The sequence below is a fragment of the Mugil cephalus genome, chromosome 18 (genome assembly GCF_022458985.1).
Source record: "Mugil cephalus isolate CIBA_MC_2020 chromosome 18, CIBA_Mcephalus_1.1, whole genome shotgun sequence".
Classification (NCBI taxonomy): Eukaryota; Metazoa; Chordata; class Actinopteri; order Mugiliformes; family Mugilidae; genus Mugil; species Mugil cephalus.
This window is the reverse complement of record NC_061787.1, coordinates 9,981,045-9,995,270: the sequence shown is the minus strand read 5'-3', so window position 1 is coordinate 9,995,270 and position 14,226 is coordinate 9,981,045. Positions and strand designations below refer to the sequence as shown.

Genomic DNA, 14,226 nt, shown 5'->3' with positions numbered 1-14,226 from the left:
ACGGAGGACTTGCTGCTGACAGGCATCCCCACAGCATGATGCTTCAACCACCGTGCTCCATAGAGAGGATGGTGTGTTTGTGGTGCAGTGTTTGGTGTTAACTAAACATAGCACTAGCTTACAGTGGTGAAGAACCCATGCAACAACTCCTGTATTTCAGTTGCTTAAGATTTTAACTCCTTTATGGTAGTAATAGGTGTCTTAGCGTGTGAGGATGCTGCTTCCACTTCTTATTTAACTGAACTCCAGGGCACATGACAGTGTATCATTACCTGACTGTAACAGCTAGGCAAATGGAAATTCTTACAGATAGCTTTTAGCCAGAGAAATAATTACTTCAGATATAAAACGGCACCATAATTGTGGTCAAAAATGTTCACTCTCAGACAATTATTGCAATGAAAAATTGAATGTCTGTATGAGTGCAAAAATAATACACAGTGATGTATGAATGTGAAAATAGTATCAAAGTTAGACTAATATTTTTACCTCCCTTAGAATATACATTATCAGCCACAATAAATCAGGAACAATGTCAAATTTGTAATCCATTAGTAAATAGTGAAAAGTTGCTCCTGGTTTAATTAACTGGAAAATTGAGGCAAACAACTGCCAGCGCTTGACCTGTGTGAGAATAAAAACTCTATTCAGTGCTCGGGTCTGCTTCACGTCAGCATATTAGTGACTCTAATCTGAGTCAGCATCTGAACTCTCTTAACCTGACAGGCTGCAGGAGCAGGTATTAAAACACTCCGATTAGCTGGAGAACGGGGTCTAAACTCTTATCTGGACTCATTTAGGGCCTGCTGAAGTGTTCTGAAGCAAGTCCTTTACCATGAGGTTTTGTGTTTATTTTTTTTTCTTTTTAGCTTAGAGAAAGAATTGTCCGAAAGTGCCGCAAAACGTATGGGTCATAGCCGCGTCTCAAACAAAGCTTTCTTTCCGCAGTGCAGCCCACTTCTGCCCACCCACACCCCTCTCTCCCTCTATCAGCTTAGGTTTGACTTGGCTCACGACCAGCAGAAAAAACAAAAGATATCCCACGGCTGAAGGATTGCTTTTCAAACCATTTGGGAATCTTATAGCAGAGAGAGCACCTTCTGTTTAGATACGAGACGTTTTTATGAGCAAGTGTACTGTGAAGCTGGTTTATTAAATTCATATCAGTGTCGGTGCCCTTCAAACAAGGAGGAATTTGTTTTTTATTAAAATGCAAACAAAGTGGGGCAAAGAAAACAGACAGAAGCTTTTTCAAAGTGATCCCTTCCCAGAATTTGTGCAAGTCTTCATCAACTGCAACGTCTTAAATCAAGGAAAACATCAGACTGGGCAGTAGTTCAAATCCTTCTCTCCTATAAATTAAGAGCGGACGTTCGCAAGAGGCAATCACACCTTTGAAATATGTCCAAAAATCACTTTATTGGACGATGGAGCCAGATGAATTATTACTGATCTTTTATGAACACAAATTAGGCAGGTTCAGGCATTTTGGCAGATGGAGTTTTGAAGGTGGACCTGCGGTTTCCTCTGGTTTTGGCGTCATATTCTAGTCTTGGACATCAAAATAATCTATCACTGGTTCTTCTTTAACCATCTTGGACCAAGAGCTTCCACCGGCAGTTCTATGAAGACAATTGGAAAGAAAATTAATCATGAGCAGGCAGCTGTGCCCGTCCATTAATAGAAGTCTCTTTAACCGCAGAAGACGACTTACTTGCTGCTGTGCTGCTTGATATGAGCGATGGGAGGAGGGGCCCTAGCCGTCGTCTCGCGCTCTATCAGCGATGTCAGGCTCGAGTTCGGACAGGCCGACTTCCCTCTAGGAAGAGGAAAGACACACAGGCGCATCCTCAAAGACCTAATCAGCTCTGTAATTTGTGGTGACGTCTATATTTGGAGGCGGTTTTACTTGTGGGCCGTGATGACCACGTTGCGTTTGGGCTCGCTGTCGTAGCTCACGCTCTCCACGCCGTAGACCTCGGCCAGGTCGTGGATGATCTTCCGGTGCTCTCTGTTCATGGGCGGGAAGCAGTGGCTCCTCTTCGACTGTTTTCCCTGCAGACAGCAGAAACTCAGGTTTACACTGAAAAGTATTCACAATGACTGCTTTCTGTCTTTCCTCTAAGGACGTTCAGAAGTGTCATCAGGAACGTCCAAGATGGACGAAGAGACAGGTTTTAAAAAGCGATCCCAATGAGGAAGTGTCTTCAAATGCAATACCACTGATAACCACTAGGGGCAGGCTCCAAGAAAAATTGACTCAATGTCTTTTTCTAAGTCTGTATCTTCTTATCAGTGTGCTGGTGATGCTTTAAATAATAATTTGATAATTAAACAATCAAAGAGCGTGCCAGTAAGCCACCCATCAGTTGTCAGTCAGAACAACCCCTTGCTCCGCCCCAGCTCCTCCCTCTTGTCCAAATATGGTCACTTCTGGCTCCAAAAAAAAAAAAAATGGCTATGTCCAAAGGCTTCAAAATGGCAGTCTACAAACCAATCAGTGCCCTGAGGACTGCAGTAAGGTTACAAACACTTAGTAAGTCCCAACATCCTATGTTACTGTTGCTAGATGAGATGAACAATGGCAATTCTGGGGTCCACTTCACAAAACTGAACATGAAAACTGGTGGAGAGACCTTTATTTTTCCCCTCTCAAGGTCAGCTGATGTTAGCATGGTCGCTAACATTAGCTGTATCGCCTCCACATTACCTCTAGACCATAGATCTTCAACAGGAGGTACTGCAGGGGGTGTTGCAAAATCTTTGGTTGATTAAACATTTTTTATATGTTTTTTTTTTTAATTTTACCCAACAAATTGAAATTTCTTTAAATACACATTAATATGAATCCAACATACTTTAGTAAAAGGATAAGGGACAGCTTAATACCGAATTTTAAATGATCTAATATAACAACAGTTAATCTTGCCAAAGAGTAAGAAGCCTCTTGTACCTTCGGATTTCAAACCATAACTCCTTATCTGCCCCCTGGGGAAGTTTTCTGAATCTGAATCTAATGTGCATTGTCCTCTTTATCCTTTAAATTATATGGACACATACACATACAGTGTTTTAAGCTTTTTAACTAAAACCTATTGTCACAAATAATGATATTTTAGACTGGACTATAATCTCTGGTTCACCTGAAAACAACAACAAAGCATTTATCTATGGCCCTGGCTTTTATGTATACATTTCAGTGGCCTGTGCAAGACCTCATGACCTCCACTAAACCAAAGCCCTTAAAATGATCTCCGATGAAAAATGCTGAATTGGAGCAAATCCCTGCAGGCATGTTCCCAATTCACATGAAAGCCCTTTATCCTGACTGTGGAGGCTATTACAGCAGGAGATTAATGTGTATACGCAGGACGATGTCGGAGCATCCATGCTCTTTTGATCTTGTAGTGTATGTGTGGCCTTTTTTCTATAGGGTTTTATAGCAGAATAAAACCGAGGAAACACCAGCTGGCATGAATCTGCTCCATTTTCTTTGCCCAGAAGGTGGTTGGAGAGGATTACAGCAACACTTCGAAAGAGAGGAAGATTTAATAACCTTGTTTTTCGAGAAAGTACGAGCCCACACAAAAAGACTCGGGATAGAAAAATGACGCCAGCATTCAGCAACAGTAAGATTTGAGAAAAACATTAAACCTTTCAGCAAAATAAACAGAAAAGCTCCAGTTCATGGCTCATTGTTTTAATAAGAGATTAAGCTGGTGACAAACAATCCTTGACATCTGTAAAGAAGCAGTAACCTTCACCGGTGAGAGACGCAATGCAATGAACCAAGCAGAGAAAACAATGATATATAGGAACCTACTCATTTATACTGTCTTAGAAAACGTCTTCATCATCCTGTATGAAATCTACAAACACCTACAGCTGGTGACATGTTCGATTTGACAAAAATGGCAGAACATACAAGGAGGCCTGAATATGTATAAGAAGAAGATGATGTATGTTGTTAGTTAATGTCACAGCTAAACATGAGCGTTGGAATTTGACAATAATTCTAATGAAAACATACAACTATTTACGGCAGGTGAACTTATATAAATACTATAGATAGACAGACAGACACTTTATTTACCCTGAAGGAAATGAAGTGTCCAGTAGCTTCATCACGTAAAAAGCAGAGGCAGCGTTAAAGCGTTAAGTGCAAAACAGGTTTTATCAGCAAAATGTTTTATTTTATCTTTAATTGGTGCTAATGGAGAGTTTTTTTTTTTGCAGGACTGCTGTGCATCTTGTATATCTTATATTTGAAGGTCACTTTTTTTTTTATTTATAACTTGGTTCATGTAATGGCAGACTATAACTCTATAACTCGAAATCTTAAAGTGTAATCCACCGGCCTTGAGTAAACAGTGAAACCCAGAGTGTTGAATGAGATCTTGCATTAACTTGAGTGCAGATCTTCTAGTATGACTGATGGATAACAATGACCACAAAGGAAGTAGAATCAACATCCTACCTTGTTAGCGAGCTCAACGACATTCCTGATCTCCTCTTCCACCTCTGTGACGAATTTCAGGTCTTTTCTGGAAGGCAAGAAGTTTTGTATTATTGGAGCAGCGGCCCATCTGGGCTTCAAGCAGTAAATCAAGAGTCAAGCTCTGACCTGGCGTCGTCTTTGAGGCCGTCGCTGTATACGGAGGGCGAGCGAACGTTGAAGGGGTCGGACGACGAGTCTATCTGCAAGGCCTCGGCCAAACGCCTGTTCCTCTCCAAAGTGGCGCACTCTTGGTCGCATTCAAGTCTGCGACACGTTTAAAAGAAATATGTGACTGAATACACCTAAGATTCATAAATCCATTCATCAGCTCATAAAAGAAATGAGAAATATATCTGTGTGCAAGCTGCATAAGCCTCAGTGGTTGTTCTTGTTGCTTCATGCCAGCATTTTATATCTTGATTTTGACATTTTTGGCCCTTAACGCTTATTAATTAATTTCCTACATTGCTGTACCTGGTCTGTTTCAGCTCCTTTTTACTGAGGAGCGGGCCGATGTCCATTGAGTCACCGAGCTGCATGTCAGAGAGTTTACTGGCCATGGCGATGGCTGCATACCTGCAGTACATAACAAATACATGAATAAATACAGAAAAATTTATGTTTTAACTGCAACATAATCAGATGTCAAAAAGCCAATTATGAGCACAACTGACCTCTGGTAGGAACTGGCTGCTTCTGTGCAGACCACAGTTTCCTTTCTTCGACCACAGTCGCATTGTAGCGCTACCTGCAAACGAGAAAATGCACTAAATTCCTCCTCTACTGAGAAACACGCTGCTCCTTGGTGAAAGAGCCTCAGCAAGACGACAAATATGTTGCTTTTTTTTTTTTGACAGGTTGACTTTGAGGAATTCTTGCAGCTGTGAAAGGTCTCATTGTTTGTTAAGCTCTTGAGTCCGTAGGGCTGCCAGTGACGTGTTATTTTTTCAGCCATTCGTGACAGTTACACGGCGTAAGAGCAGATGTCGTCGACTGCTGGTAGCCTTCACGTAGCCAAAATGTGCTCGGGGAATACACAGCTGGATTGATATTATTCACTGAATAAAAAAAAAAACACTTTTCATCAGGGAAATTAGTTTTAAGATTTAGCAGGAACTTTTGCCGGTGGGAAAATGTGCTTCAGCTCTCTGTGAATCCAACTCTCAGAGTAACAAAGACCATCTGCGCATTTGCAAGTTCGCAAACCAATTTTTTCAGAGTTGCAGCTGTTCTCAGGGGTGGCGCGCGGTACCTTGGCGTTGCAGGTGTTGCGTGGGCAGCTGCTGCCTTTGTGGCAAGGAGCAGAGCACGGGTGGCCGCAGTCCGGACGAGGCAGCGTGCAGGGCTGCTGGCAGCGGCCCTCTGCCACGCACTCTCCCCGGTGGCAGATCCGCCTGCAGCGGTGCATCTCGCAGGGCAGCATTTTATTACACGTCAGGCCGCAAGAAATGTCTTGCAGATGACACGGGATGTTGCTGCGTTGCTGCGAGTCGAAGAGAAGAGTTAGTCGCAGGTATAGAAACGGGGGAAGCAAATCACGGGAGTGAATGTGAATGAGCTCAGGGGGGACGTTACCTCGTGCTTTCCCATGCACCATTTCTGAGTGAGGTATGTGCAGGGTGGACATTTCTCCTCACTGTGGCAGTTGTGAAACACTAAATCAGAGGCAAATGTTAGGATCACGGTTCCTGCTCGACCGTCTACTACATATCTACACATCACATAAAGCTGGGTTCAAAGGTACAATCAGATCTGAACCTCTCTCAGTACTGAGGTTCGTCCCAGGTTATTAAGAGATCCACTCTTAAACCTCTCACCAAACTACTACCCTCTCATTTATCATTAAACATGTTTGATATTTAAGATTTAATATCAAGATGATTGTGGTCATACTTTCACAAAAACAAAGAAACAAATCTACAAGGAGATGGAGCAGCAGGCTCGATTGTAAAGCAAATATCCCAGGCCTCTAAGCTAACATTAGCCAACAAGCTACTTTAGGTAGATCTGACTGTAACGCCACAATATTTTAGCCAAATGCTTTGTTTTTAAGGTTTTCCCTGCATCGTCTTCTTCTTCTAGTTTGATCGGTCTTTGGTAAACTATCTTGTAAGAACGTTACCACCCCCTACTGGACTGGGGAGTGGCTCAACGGACTGACAACAGTTCGTTGTTCTGCAGTCTCCGTTTTATTTGCATGTGTAAACTTCAAAGGATTTTAAAACTTAAAACTGCACCCTGGGCCCAGCTTACAACTGAAACGCTTACACATTTCTCAACCTGTTGAATCGGTTCCTACCACGGTTAAATCTTACCCGGGTGGTCGCACTCGTGTCTCCTTGTGCACAGGTTCTTGCACTCTGGTGGCTTCGTGCCACAGGGGATGGGTGGGTACAACACAGTGAGCCCACAGTGACACGTCAGCTCATCAAAACCTACAAACACACAGCGAATATGAGCTTGATGCCAGACAAAATACCACGAAGGGGAAAAAATGAAACAAAACATGAAGTAAAAACCTCAAAACGAGCTTTTTTTTTTTTTTTCTTCTACTTCAAGGACGGAACGACTATGTTCTACTTCTGAGACTTGGCTCAGACAATCAAACGCTGTTGCGCTGAAAATGGAAAATGACTGCGGGGACTCACTGGACTGCCAGCAGGGTTCACAGTTTCCACGGTGACAAGGTTCCTGGCAGCGGTGGAGGCCACAGTTGAGCTTGTAGCCACAGATCAGGGGACACTTGTGCTCCACAGTCTGGATCAGCAAAGACAAAAGAAAACAAAACAGCTATAGCGCCTTATATGGTCCAATTGTTAAAGACACAGCGCAGGCTCGTTAAACACTCACCACGCAGCAGAGCTCGCCGCACTTGTGTCGGCCACAGGAACGTTTCTTGTTGCAGCGCCGCTCGCAAGTGAAGACGAGCTCATCTGGAGAAGAAAGACACGGGTGAAATACAGGACAACAGGTGTAGCAGAGTCACGCGTTTAATCTGTTAAAATCCCACCTTCTTTTTGGATCTTTTCACATGGAACCTCCTAAAAAAGAAGACATTAAAAAAAACTCAGAAATAAATGGTGCCAATACAACGGAGAAATATTCTGCAGGTATCTCTCTGCTCACCTGAGTCTTGGAGCCACATCTGCACCTGATAGTGGAGGTCAGAGAGCAGGGCCCACAGGCGCCCTCGTGGCAAAGCTTCTCACACAGATGGATGGAGTCTGAAATAGAACAGGTTCATTATCTCCAGACATGTAGCAGCAGCAGCAGCAGCAGCAGGAGCGACAATGCCAGCGGGCTCCAGATAATGCACATCCTGTTTGCGCACGCACTCACAATGGGCCGCAGAGAAGACGTAAAAAAGCGGTTTGTTTCTTTTAAAAACAAAAGTCCAGACAAAGCGTGGCAAATGTCTTCACTAAAATACACCACCGGTCAGAAGTCTGGAGACGCCTTCTCGTTGAAGCGAACGAGAAGGCGCGTCCAAACTTTATGTATGGGCGTCGGATTGCATGACCAGGCGAATAAAAAGTTTTTGTACTTCAACATGAAACACAAAGTTTTAACAAGACATAATGGACAAGCACGATTAAATTAATCGATTAAATTGTGATTAATCGCATGATTTGCCTAGTTAACACGAGATTAATTGCAATTTTTTTATCCTTTCTAATTGTACCACAATGACATCATTTTCAAGAGTTTTTTTCTTCTTCTCCTCATGGGAGTGGACAAGTGTCTCAATTTCAATTTATTTATTTAAGCAGGGACAGTGTACATCACTGAACATTCCTTTCAAGAAACAGGAGAGGAAATGTGAGATGGAGATGTACCCAATTGCAGCCACGTTCAGAAGACCCTTTTCTTTACAGGTGGTTTGTTGCTGCCGCCTGTTTTTTCCAAAATACGTCGAACTGAGGATCACATTGCAGAAATGTGCATGCATTAATCACGCGTCAACAAACTTCGCCGACCGCACCTTAAATGTATACAAATACAAAATTTGACATGACGTCTGTCGGTTTCTGTTCCCCCTCTGTGGCTTTCATCTTGTTTTTAAATGTTCAGTGGCTTTTTGTAAGCAAACCATCAACAAGTGCTGCATCACCAAACAGAGAGAACTTGTGGCTTCCAGTTTAACTTTCAGTTAATTCAGGGCCGTCTTTGAGCTCAGTTCTGCTCAAGGTCTCTTGCTGTTAAAAAAAAAAAAAAAAAAAAAAAGAATTTTCCATACCAGCCTTTCACGCTGTGGGCTTCAGGCTCTGGGTTTTGTCTCGAAACTATTTGGATTGTTACCGACTGTATAAATAAAAATGATTTAAAATATATTTGTGACGTTATATAATGTTAAGAGGTATCTCGATCACACTTTTTCACATCCTGTTTTATGATCTTTATGAGCTTGGAATCAGTTCCTATTCTCAATAGGGCCTCGCTGTGTTATGAGAATTCGTGTTTCAGTCTGTGCTCAGGACTCGGTGTGAGCAGCTCACCGCTGGAGCCACAGGCCAGAGGTTTGTTGCACGTCTTTCCACAGGAGGGGATGGGATCGGAGCAGCTTTTTCGTTCAGGGTAACCGAGCTCCAGCAGCTTGGTCAGTGGCGTCTGGCTGCAGGGACACGTCTTCACCAGGCTCGGGGAGCGTGGGCACGGCTGGCACGGCCCGCGGTGGCACACCTGCTGGCACCGATGAGCTTCGCAATTCAACATCCTCAACGGAGAAAAGGCACAAAAAATGTCAGATTAGGATGCGAACCGTGTTAATTAAATGACCAAATCAAAGACGTGTAACAGGAATCGTCATGGCTGCTCAGTCGCACTTACTTTCCACATATTTTTTGACAGGAGAAATGCCCTGAGCCGTCAAATCCTCCTTTATCTGTGCCGCACAGGACCTCACGGGTCGTGACGCCACAGTAGCAAACTACACATAAATACACAGCAGAAATTCATGAAATTCTGAATTTCAGTTATCACACCACCAACAAGTTGTTTTTTTTTTACATAATCCAAGTTGAGACTCACTCTGCTGAACCAGCAGCTGACAGGGCTGACACGACCCGCTGTGGCACACCTGCATGCAGTTGTGTTCAGCGCAGTTGAGTGTAGCGCCGCAAACTTTGTCGCACTGGAGCAACGTCGCCTGGCCACAGCGCATGGGTTGACTAAAGAGAAAAGTTTGAATCGATATTTATTGCGCCAAACACAGAGGACTCAACACAGTCAAAGTGAAAGGTCCAGTACCTCGTCTTCCCGCAGATGCAGGACTTCGTTATAAACGCAGGACACTGAGGACAAGGTCCAGGGTGACACAAGCTGAGGACAAACAGGACAGGTGATGTTTAAGGACAATACTCCTCTATTGTAGAACCGGCTTCTGGGTTGAAGACAGGAACAAGTTCATACCTTAATCAACCAGCCAAAACATTAAAACCGGTCCAACTACTTAAGTAAATAACATTGATGAGCTCATTACAATGTCAATCTAGAAAACCTGGGTCCTGACATTTATGTGGATGTTACTTTGATAGGTACTGAACATTGTTGCAGATCAAGCACATCCTCATGCTAAGTGATGCACACACACATACACATACACACACATACACACACATACACACACACACACACACACACACACACACACACACACACACACACACACACACACACACACACACAATCACCCACGTAATGTAAAAGAAAGACCAGGCCTTCCATCACCCTGTGGTCCAGGTCTGATGGTCACATGCACGGTCGCCCTGACAGATCTGAATCTACGAAGCCCCAAAACCAAACAAACTGTGTGTTCTGACGTCTTTCCATCACAATCAGCATTAACTGTTTCTGAAATCCGAGCTACAGCAGCTCGCCTTTTTGGATCGGACGGGACGAGTCAGCCTTCAATCCCCACGTGCATAAATAATCCTTTTCCTTCATTGGATCACTTTTGATGACTGTGGTCATGGTGCTGTTCTGACCTTCCCCTTGCACTCCCCCCTTCAGGCTTTATTATACTATTCTGACTTTTTCGTCTTTTTTTTTTTTTTTTAGCACTTATGCCCTGACAGAGTTAGTGTTGTATTAAATGAAACTGTCAAATAGATCAAATCAAACACAGCAGAAAAGCTGCAGTTTTTGGGAGATGCTCTGATCCAGATGTCTGAACATTTGTTTCTGGTCAAAGTGTCAAAGTCACTTTCATTGTCCCCCATTTTTCCTGCTTCTAACATCAAATGTTATCACAAAATGTTCTCCTGCTGCCAAATATATCCCACCTAACGACAGAAATCTGATACTGAGCTAATTAGTTTTATTCACTTCACAGGTGAGTGGTCATAATTTTATAGCTGGTCTGTTCTGAAGTGCTGAGGATTTCCTGAGTTTTAAAAGGCTCACATGTTACAGGGGTGGTTGCAGTCGGCTCCACTCCTCTTCTTCCCACACATGTCACCACAGCTGTGGGGAATCTCAGTCCGCTGCCACTCAGGGTTCGTCACTTTACCTGCAGATCAAATGTGGAATTAAAGAAACAGGACATGAACTCATTCAAGCATCTAACAAAAAAAAACAAAAAAACAACAAATTATCTGCGATCTTTAAAATCCAGAGATTAGCAAGCTGGTTTTATTTGAATGGATGAATTTACTCACCACAGAAGCAGAGGTAGGAGGTCGGTTGTTTCATTGTGACATTCTGGCAGGCTGGACACCGCCAGCCGTCAGCTGAATCTGAAAAGATAAAGAACGTATTGTACTGTATAATTCAGTTTTATTATATGTAATAGAATGCCCACTAGGCCAAAGTATTTTTTGAAACCTCAGTGTGATACAATGGGCTATTGAAGCAGCGGTAATTTCAGTGTTATTGTTGAGAGATCCATCTCTGAAAAGCAAATGTACCAGGTATTGTCTGCAGTGTGTTTTGCTGTGAGGACCTATTGTGTTGTAGTCCAACGTAAAAAAAAAAAAACACTGAGTGGCACACACACACGGAGTAAACCGTGGACATTGAGGCGTTTCATAATAAATATACCGTCTGCCTGCGAGGCCGGGGATCGAGCCCACTTCTTGATGCAGTTCAGATGGAAGACGTGGAAGCAGCTCTGGCAGCTCCACACCGGAGCCATGACCCTAATTACGTCACAGCACACCATGCACTCATACTTCTCCTCTGACAGCTGTTCAATCAGGCACCCTGTGGAGGGAGGAGATCAGAGGTTCATAAGATAACAAACATTTTTTTAGCAAAATATGATGTAGAGCAATTCTATAATCTATTCAATAATTAATTTCTGTCTGTAAGGCTAAATTTCCGGATGTATGAACTTCAGAAAGAATTCTGGTTCATGAGTGAGATCATGTTTGTACGAATGTAGCTACAGTAATGAGTCTAGTTTCCAGAGTCTAACCTGTCTGTGTCTCTTTGCTTTTGGGCATCCTGTCCCAGCTTCTCTGACCAGACTTGTGGTTTTGATGATTTGTTCTTTTTCCCCCTCTGGCCTGAAGCGGCGTGTGTCGTCCCGAGCCTCTTCCAGCTTTACCGGCAGCGTCCTGGGAGGACCTGCCGTGGTCGGAGTCGTCTTGGCCGCCGGCTCCCTTTTCTGCGCCCGCCTCCTCTTGAGATGGTTGTTTTGGTGGTTTAATTGGTCCTTGGCGTCGCTTTGCCTCGGGGTGTCTCCTCTGATGATCGTCATGTTGAGTCTTCTCCCTGGTTTCTGGAGGTTGGGTTTCTCTTTTGGTCGAACTGAACCGCAGACCCTCTGATGTCGTATTGTTCTCCTTAAAATGATCACTTCTCTCATTTTGTCCTCCTCTCTTCTGCTCCTGGCCAAACCTTCTGGGTTTTTTAACTCGGACGTCTTTGTCATCGCTGGTTTGTTCCGAATTCCAGTTCACGTCTTTCCTTCTCCAGCTGGGTCCATCAGGTCCATCCATAGGATGAGCACCTGGCTGGTAGCCACCTCCGTATCTGTCACTTCCACCATAAGGGCCAAGGTCACTGTTAGGTCTTTGCCACCGGGGCCCTGGACCACCAAAGCTCCCATTCATCCCTCGATTTCCTTCCCCCCTTCCTCTACCTCGGCCTCGTCTTCGGGACACATCCTCTCTGTGGTAGGGAGCTTGCTGTTGCTCTGCATAATTTGAGTTATTGTGGCTAAATGGGGGTTTGAACCCCTGCTGAAAATTTCCATAATGTTGAGAAGGGTCATAACTGCTCAGGTTTCGGTCGCTGTTCGGTCTGGGTCGTCCCCTCCTGGATTTGTGCTGATGTGGCCTCTGGTGCGACGTCCCATCCGGATTGAGGTCTGGTGGTTCTGCAAACAGAAAGCGGAAGCTTGAAGAAGTGTGTTCAAACAACAAAAGGACTAAACAGTACTTTACAGTAGGTATGACAGACATCAATTACTATAATTCTGCAATGATTTGAGACATCTTATGATTAGGTCAGGAAAGAACTGCCATTATTAGATTCTGGATTAGTGTCAACTTTTGTTATTTTACATGTACAGGTAGAGAGCAATGAAATGCAGTTTAGCATCTAAACAGAAGAGCAATAAGCAGTAAATAATGACTGTTGTTAAATATTTAACAGCAACTTCCACCAAAAGTTCTCAGAGCCCCCCCCCCCAAAAAAACTGATGTAAACTAAAATAAAAAGAGACACTAGATTTCTTTAATTTGAATGATGTGGGGCAGAATAGCTCACATTGCTACTGCTAGCTGTAAGGCTAAGTATCTAGCTTCTGACTCAGATGGGCGGTGTTTTGTATACCAAAGGTCAGTGTCACGTGTTATGGTGTCAGCCCCGAACAGCCTGGACACACTATGATATGAGGCTAATGTTGTGTATCATGAATGGAACAATCCAGTAAGCTAAAAGTTCAGGTTAATGTTACTAGCCAAGGCTAGGGCTAAGGCTAGGGCTAACACTACTAGCGTTAACAGTCGAGGTAAAATAACAATTCAGTGCTACTCTAATATATATTATACTAACTGCCTTTGGCTCACTGTTTATGTTTTTATTAGTTTATGAACTATTTAGAGAGCATGTGAGTTACCTGAGGAGCCTTCAGCCATTCAGTTTGAACTTTGCTTCTTGCTTCCCCAACGCAAGTTTGACGACAATATAGTGTTTTTTCTGAGAGATGACAAGCTTATCCAGGTAATCTGCGACAATCTCCCCTTCTTTACGTGTCTTCTGGTTGCTGAAATGGACACGGCCTCCCTTAAAAGCGATGACAGTCCACTCCTGCCTTCCACTCACTTTATCTACATGGACGAGCTAACTGCTAGCACAGTTAGGCAGCAGGCTCTTCTTCTTCTTCTTTGGTTTGATTGGCGGCAGGCAACCAGTTTAAAAGTGCAATACCGCCACCTACCGGAGTGTAGGTCAGTAAATCAGCACAGCAAAACAAAAAATCATCAATCAACCCTGCCTAAGAGACAACATCATTCATCATTTGTCTCTCATTTTGGACTGAACAGACCCCCAGACTCCTAGAAGGAAACCCCCAAGACCTCCTCTATATTTCCACCACATACTTTCTACTATTGCTCTGATTTTCTTTTGTTATCTTATCATAAACAGACCTTAAAGGAATAAATAAATAAATAAATATATGTATGTATATATATATATATAGAATTTAAGAAAAACACACGAAGGAATTTTTTTTTCAATTCTTATTTTAGGGGTGTTGGGACAGAGTTAACCCAAATTTA

General features: G+C 43.3%; 1 protein-coding gene across 1 annotated transcript; it reads right to left on the bottom strand.

The window, feature by feature from the left end:
- Nucleotides 1-1,400: 1,400 nt before the first annotated feature.
- Nucleotides 1,401-13,815, bottom strand: nfx1 (nuclear transcription factor, X-box binding 1). The gene is made up of 23 exons (XM_047568557.1): nucleotides 13,563-13,815; nucleotides 11,913-12,818; nucleotides 11,537-11,698; nucleotides 11,155-11,232; nucleotides 10,901-11,006; nucleotides 9,746-9,817; nucleotides 9,527-9,666; nucleotides 9,326-9,425; nucleotides 8,995-9,212; nucleotides 7,625-7,722; nucleotides 7,509-7,539; nucleotides 7,349-7,431; nucleotides 7,147-7,255; nucleotides 6,814-6,933; nucleotides 6,074-6,153; nucleotides 5,751-5,981; nucleotides 5,173-5,246; nucleotides 4,973-5,074; nucleotides 4,625-4,762; nucleotides 4,478-4,544; nucleotides 1,910-2,055; nucleotides 1,715-1,819; nucleotides 1,401-1,622 (listed from the first exon to the last, which is right to left on the bottom strand). The coding sequence occupies exons 1-23, from the start codon at nucleotides 13,579-13,581 to the stop codon at nucleotides 1,547-1,549; spliced, it is 3,261 nt and encodes a 1,086-aa protein (XP_047424513.1). The 5' UTR covers nucleotides 13,582-13,815; the 3' UTR covers nucleotides 1,401-1,546.
- Nucleotides 13,816-14,226: the final 411 nt, after the last annotated feature.